Here is a 6,957-nt window from a genome sequence, read left to right as displayed (position 1 = left end):
GGGGGGGGGGGGGGGTCACGCGCGCTTAAATAGGTGGCAGCAAACTCCACGGGAGTTCAACTCCCGTGGAGTTGCAGTGCCAATTTTCCAGAGATCGATTCTCTGGAAAACTGGCACTGCAACTTCACGGGAGTTGAACTCCCGTGAAGCTGCAGTCACAATTTCCAGAGATGGGGGGGGGGGGGGGTCACGCGCGCTTAAATAGGTGGCAGCAAACTCCACGGGAGTTCAACTCCCGTGGAGTTGCAGTGCCAATTTTCCAGAGATCGATTCTCTGGAAAACTGGCACTGCAACTTCACGGGAGTTGAACTCCCGTGAAGCTGCAGTCACAATTTCCAGAGATCGATTCTCTGGATTTGCTGACTGCAACTCCACGGGAGTTGAACTCCCGTGGAGTTTTAAGCACAAATTAAGCTTCACGGGAGTTGAACTCCCGTGAAGTTTAATTTCTCCATAAACTTCACGGGAGTTGAACTCCCGTGATGTTTCGGAGAATTTTTTACAAAAACCGACCTGTTTTCAGCGCTGGGCTGAAAACAGGTCGGTTTTTGCAATTATTATCGAAAACGGTCGTTTTTTGCAATTAAATGTTTAAAACGGTTGGTTTTGAAAATTTGTCCATAAATTATATCCAGTATACTACTTCTATGCAGGGACCCAAACCCAGATACTGTTCTCATTATACAGACTCCGCGCGGTGTCATTTCTGCCAAAAAATTGCTCCAAAATAATGATAAACGGACTGGTTCGAGGTTAATCCGGAAGGAAAACCTTCAGGATTCAGCTTCCCCTGCTGTGCAGCATCCAGGATCTTCATCTGCAGCAAGGTGCCATGTTTACCAAAAGACAGAAACCAAGGTACCTTGTTCCCAAGTTGTTGTCCTCTTTACCTTTGTGATAAAGAAATATGTTTTTGAAACTAACAAAAGTCAACCTTTTGTAAAGAAATTATATGTTTTTTTACTGGTATCGTAAAAATGAGAAACTTAAGATGATTATTATTTGATTGGTTAAAAATTTCTTGGATATAAATGGGTTGTTCTAAGCATATAAAAAAAATCATAGCAAATGATGGTTACAGTTTGTATTGTCACATGTCCACAATGCAACTTTTTTTTCTATTCATGCTCATGATTCTTTTGTCATTTTTAAACATTTATAGCTACAGTTAATTTCCTTGATATTGCTATCCTCCCATCCTTAATACTTTTTATCTGCTATGCAGAGAAAGCGGGAAGAAGTCGTTACTCATAGAGTAAGGGGTGCCTTCCATCATTCTCTGGAAGAAATTAGAAGTTTGAATATACCAAAGGTAAGATCTCTGTTTTTAATATAAATAATGTGGATTCACCATTGGATTGGAACTAATGACTTTATTCTGCATGAACAGGAAGAGAAAGATCCTAAATCATTCTCTACTTTTAGGGAACGCCTTCGTTACTTGCAGGCATATATGTCTTACCCCTCCTTTTTTTACCCATTTTGTTAGCTGGTATTGTAAGCTTATTAGTTGTTTTTTCCCCAGTCAACCGAAAAAAGTAGGGTTTGTTTTGGTAGATCAGGAATACATGGATGGGGCCTTTTTGCGCGTAGGGATATTCAAGAAGGAGAAATGGTACCTGTTCCTCGTCTATGCTTCATCTGTTGAATTGTTATTTTTATTTATTTATTTATTGTTTTTTGGGGGTCGGAGGTGTCAGGATCAACTGTTATTTCTTCCCCTTATTAAGATTCAGCAGTTAACAAAATAGGTAGTTTTGTTATATGGAGAAAAGTTCACTGTGTTCTTTGATTTTACAATGCAAGTGAATCTGTTTAAAATAAACTGTCGAATAGAAACTCAGTTTGCCTAATTACCGTCAAATTCAATGTTTGAAACAAATGATGCATTTTCATACTCTGTACTAGTATGAAGACATTTAGCTTATGAGATATGTTGAGCTGAATATTGCGGGATGTGAGCATTTTTTTGTTTAGTTAATAACTTAATTCAGAAATAGTAAGAAGTGCTTGGCATTCTTATAAAGCGATTTTAAAGTATACTCTATTCTTGTAGTTGGATAGCTTTGATAGAGCTTAACTAGTCCATGTTACCATAGCCAAAGTCAACTCTACTTATATTGTGCAAATTTTAGTCCTCTCAGCATGACAACTTCAAATCTTTTGCTAATTGTCCCATTCTTTCTGAACCTTAGTTGCTTTTCTTCATGACTGGTAATTCCAGAAGAGTGTACTGTTATAAGATTCTGTGGAATGTGTTACATGCAACATGAATTTTTTTATAAAAGGGGTTTTTGTTGAACTAATTTATTAATTTCTTGAACAGTTGCTTTGGTTTTTGTGTATTGATAGTTCAGTCCTCACAGGAGTGAAATAACGTAGATGGTATATGTGAGGAGAGGGTCATTCCCTTTGGTTAGAAGAACATTACGATCAACAAGAGTTATTTCTTTGATGTCTCATATTTGTATCTCCTATTTTCTCTTCCTTTTCCATTTATATAATTTTGTCGTCATTTTTCTTAACTTAGTTCCACCAACTTTCCCTTTCTGATAGATCCACTTCACTTCCTTCAAACTTGTTATGGACTTCATTTTATTGGGCCTCCATTCATTGTTATCTCAAGATTACCTGATGGCTGCTAAAGCGGCGATATCAAACCCATATCAAAATGATTATTCTGCTGGCTGCTAATATAGCTATGTTACACTCACAGAAGATGCATAACACATACAATGTGCATACTGATGCACATGAACATATCTATTTTTGCGAACATGCAGACCTTCTGATTTCAGAGAGAACTGTTTCTTTTCAAGATAGACTAATTACATTTCAGTTATATTTTAATTAAAGGAATTACTTTGAGTTGAGTCTCTAATTTGGAACTGACTATTCTCAATTTATATTCGTCAGGTTATTGAGTATCGCGGTGAGCAGGTCAGACGCAGTGTTGCAGATCTTAGGGAGGCACGGTATCGGTTGGAAGGGAAAGATTGCTATGTGCGTTACTCTACATCTGCATATTGTTCTTCTTTCTAAATACCTTTATAATTTGCAATCAGGCAAATCTGTCCTATACGTTAATTATCTGGATTGAAGCGAACTTTTTCTGTGGAAAAGTATGACAGTATCTCTTAGGAAGCTGAACATGTGGAATGATAAATTTGTTCACACTTGGTAGACAGAGAAATTTTGTTTTCACATGTTGATTGTTGGCATGTATGCCTTTCCACTGGATGCATGGAGAACAATGGACATAAAAGTGGACACTGGTATATATATAGTTAACATTAGAGAGTTTGGAGCACTGCAATCTATGTTGCATGGGTACGGGTACGGGACACGGGCAAATTTGTAAAAGGTAGGGTATGGGACACGACTATATAAATATTTGTATGCACATTATATGTTGAAACTAAAAGCATGAGATCAATATTATTTTTTATTCACGTGTGAGCATTAAAATTCCTATAACATTTTTATGTTTCTCTTATTATGTGAATTGTAAATTGTAAAATGCATGTTTTTAAAACTATACACCCGAACGAGCATTATAATCACAGTTTGGAATCCAATGAGTTTCAAGAAGTGGATGTCAAGTGTAGGATTTATGTGCAGGAAATGTTTGACATGTGTTCTAAATTAAAACATATATCGTTTAATTGAGTGCATGCCCGAACAAATGTATGAATCTATGTAAGGAGTGTCCAAGCAGTTTGTTTACGAATACATGTCAAGTAGCTGTACGGCTACAAGATAGAAGTGTCCAGGTACAAGTACATGCTAGAGACACATACCAGATATTATAATTTTTTCGCGGTCATGGGTCTTAGTGACAGACAATACAGTACTGATGCAAAACATATCTTCACTCTTCACTCTTAATAACTATTAACGCTCCACTGCTATGCAAGGGGCCTAGTGGTTCGGACTTGGGGCCTTGGTGCAAAAGGCCAAGGGTCGAGCCGTGTCTATGGCAATGCCTATCCCCAATTTCTAATTAGTAGGCATTGCCACACTTGCACTGTTCAGCCTGCCTGGCTTCGATCCTTGGTACCTAACATGAGACGTTGCCCGCAAATTTCCTCTGGAACACAGCTCTTGATGATGTTTATCCATTTTCATCCATTGCATATCTTATCATTGTTATCCAAGAATTGGTGGACCATTAACACTAACTGCGTCTGGGAGAAAGGACCAATCAGCAGGCAAGTCTGCAGGAAACACAAATCATTCTGCAGCAAAGAAAAGTGATTTTTGTTACACTATTTTCTGAACTCATCATACCGGGATATACTTATGCATAGACATTGGTATAGATTTCATAAATGCTGTAGGAGTTTCTATTGATAATCTATTGTTGACTTAACAGGCATGTAGAGCGGCAACCTTCTCCTCGAATTTCTCCCTTCTTGCAACTTTTGCTGGATGTTGACAATGATGTGGATGTCTAAATGCCTTTTTTGCAAAAATCTGAGACCTGATTATTTTCATGGTGGATAAATCTTGGATAAATCTTATCCCATCTCTCTGGAACTTCAATCACCTTGATCAGACCCCTTCCCCTTTCATTTCTGCATATAAAAAGTATCAGCTTAGTGTTTAGTTAAAGTACTCTTTGAAATACCTAGTTTGGAATTTTGTATCATCTGCAAAGTTCCTGATCGAGTATGGATATCAAAATTTAAAACTGAGATATAGACATAAGTACGATGATCATATGTAGACATGGGCATGGGATGCTGAACATGGCATTTTACCACATTCCAGACACTATGGAACACCTGTTCATCTTTGCGTATGCTTATATGTGTATTTAAGCACATGAATACATGTATTAGGTTATCATATAAATAAGCTAAAATAACAAGAGAATATATTAGAACTTCTGTTGTTGAAAGGGTCACAACTTTCTTTATCTTGTACATTTTTCTTATTCAGGTCAATAAAACTGTAAAAATTTGGAATTTGTCTACACGATGAACATATTTATTGTGTTTGGACGCACACAAAGTGCAATTTTTTTTGGTTGCAGGAGCATTCTACAGAGAGTAGCCTTCAAGAGCAATAGTTAATCTTACTCTTTCACCTTCTTATGTGAACTAGCTTGCTATTACCAAGCTTTGTAGCTGTACTGTTCATAGCTAGAAGTTGTAAATTGCATATTATTCTGAAGGTTAAATACTCTAATGAGCTTTGCATGTAAAATTTTAGCTAAACTTCATAAGGTGGTCTTGGTTAGGTTCTCAGTAGCTATACATAGTACATGATGGTGCTCATTGTTAATGCAATTTGACAATGACATTTGATAACTCATTTACATTGTTGCTGTCTTTCATGGTTGTCACGTTGTTTCTTTACCCTGCAGCTTTTCAAGATCAGTGAAGAAGTGGTGGTTGATGCTACCGATAAAGGAAATATAGCACGTCTAATTAACCACTCGGTGAGACAATATCCCTGCCCTTCTCCAAGATTAAGACTCAGAGAAAACATAATTTGTTTCCCATGATAACTTTCTGACTACTACAGTCTTGATAGTTTTATGGCGTTGTTTTTGCAGTGCATGCCCAACTGTTATGCGAGGATCATGAGTGTTGGACATGATGAGAGCCGGATTGTACTCATAGCTAAGACAAATGTTCCTGCAGGCGATGAATTAACGTATTACTTCTCAGCTTTTGTTTTATAATATTGCCATGTTTCTGTTCAGTTTTTTCCGCTGAGGGTTCTTGAAGAAATGGTTTTCATAGCAGCTAACGTATGGGTCCTGTTTTCGTAGCCGTTCGTCAATGCTTTATAGAGTTCACTATGTTAAGGTTATTTGTAGATGCACCCTTTGTATTATCGAGGTGTAAATACTAATCATTCATGTTCTACTTTATGACCGCATGCAATCTCTGGCCCTTGTGATGACGTTGTCTATTGGTTAGTTTTTACCTCACGTTGAAATCTTGTCAAATTGTTCTTAGAAAATGTCCCCCACTTCAGCCATCACATGATTCTTCAGGGGGTTCAGAGAACTAACAGAAAAATGACGTCCTCACAAGGGCCAATGGGTTTATGAGTGATGAATACTTGCATCTGGATAGTACAAGGGTGCATGTGTAAATAACCCTAGTCTTTGTTAGTTCTCATTGAAACTGTAGTGTGGGTTAATTTGTGTAGAAGAAGAAGCTGATCCGTCTCCGTTGTTGCAACAGGTATGATTACTTGTTTGACCCTGACGAGGCTGAGGAATGCAAAGTCCCATGCCTATGCAAAGCTCCAACTTGCAGGAAATTCATGAACTAGGTGTTGTATACATTGACATTGATTCTTTCATATAGGAACCATTCTTCCCTCGGGCCTCAGCCATCCTCAAAAAGTTTTTTCCCCGCTGATATTGACAGAGTTTTGTAATTTTTTTTTTTTGCCAATTTTTTAAATAAGTTTCAAGCTTAAAAAAAAAAAAAGCTTGGGGCTGCTCGTCGCCTCGTCCTCTTAATTTGGCGAGGCCATTGTATATCTTGTTACACCCATGTATAACGATTACATCAAAATTTCTAATCAATGAGTAATATACGTTTTACCAACTTTAAGTCTCGTTCTCGTTTATCTTTTTTTAATCTTTCGAGAAACTTTTGAACTCAGAATCATTGCACTAATTATAGGGTAGGCGTCACGTTCCTTTGATCTTGGATTAGGATCGCAAATTCCAAGAAAAGCGTCACGTGTCACGTTGGTCAATAGTTGGTTCAAAGAATTTTTGATCTGACTAAGCTTTTAATTGGTTTGTGACCATAATGTTAGTGTTTCTCAACTAAATTATCGCGATTCACTTTGATGGGTCATGAATAACGAAGTGCAATCTTGGTCAAATAGCTAGGTGACCTTAAGTGAAACCGTTCATTATTTATAGTATCAAGAGCCACTTTCTTCGCAAGGAAGGCCATGGCTCCTTGAGAGCTGACGCA

General features: G+C 37.6%; 1 protein-coding gene across 1 annotated transcript in view; it reads left to right on the top strand.

Annotated features, from left to right (window-relative positions):
• The window catches only part of LOC109838809 (histone-lysine N-methyltransferase ATX4-like), a 24,633-nt gene extending 18,051 nt beyond the window's left edge, over positions 1-6,582 (top strand). The window contains exons 17-24 of the mRNA XM_020407234.1: positions 655-859; positions 1,227-1,313; positions 1,392-1,448; positions 1,527-1,616; positions 2,918-3,004; positions 5,373-5,447; positions 5,565-5,665; positions 6,205-6,582. Of these exons, the coding sequence (XP_020262823.1) occupies positions 655-859; positions 1,227-1,313; positions 1,392-1,448; positions 1,527-1,616; positions 2,918-3,004; positions 5,373-5,447; positions 5,565-5,665; positions 6,205-6,295 (793 nt within the window). The 3' untranslated portion in view covers positions 6,296-6,582. The remainder of the gene's footprint in view (positions 1-654; positions 860-1,226; positions 1,314-1,391; positions 1,449-1,526; positions 1,617-2,917; positions 3,005-5,372; positions 5,448-5,564; positions 5,666-6,204) is intronic.

Source organism: Asparagus officinalis, chromosome 1, assembly GCF_001876935.1.
Source record: "Asparagus officinalis chromosome 1, Aspof.V1, whole genome shotgun sequence".
In the NCBI taxonomy this organism is placed as follows: Eukaryota; Viridiplantae; Streptophyta; class Magnoliopsida; order Asparagales; family Asparagaceae; genus Asparagus; species Asparagus officinalis.
Note: the sequence above shows the minus strand (reverse complement) of the source record. Positions and strands in the feature narration are given on the sequence as shown.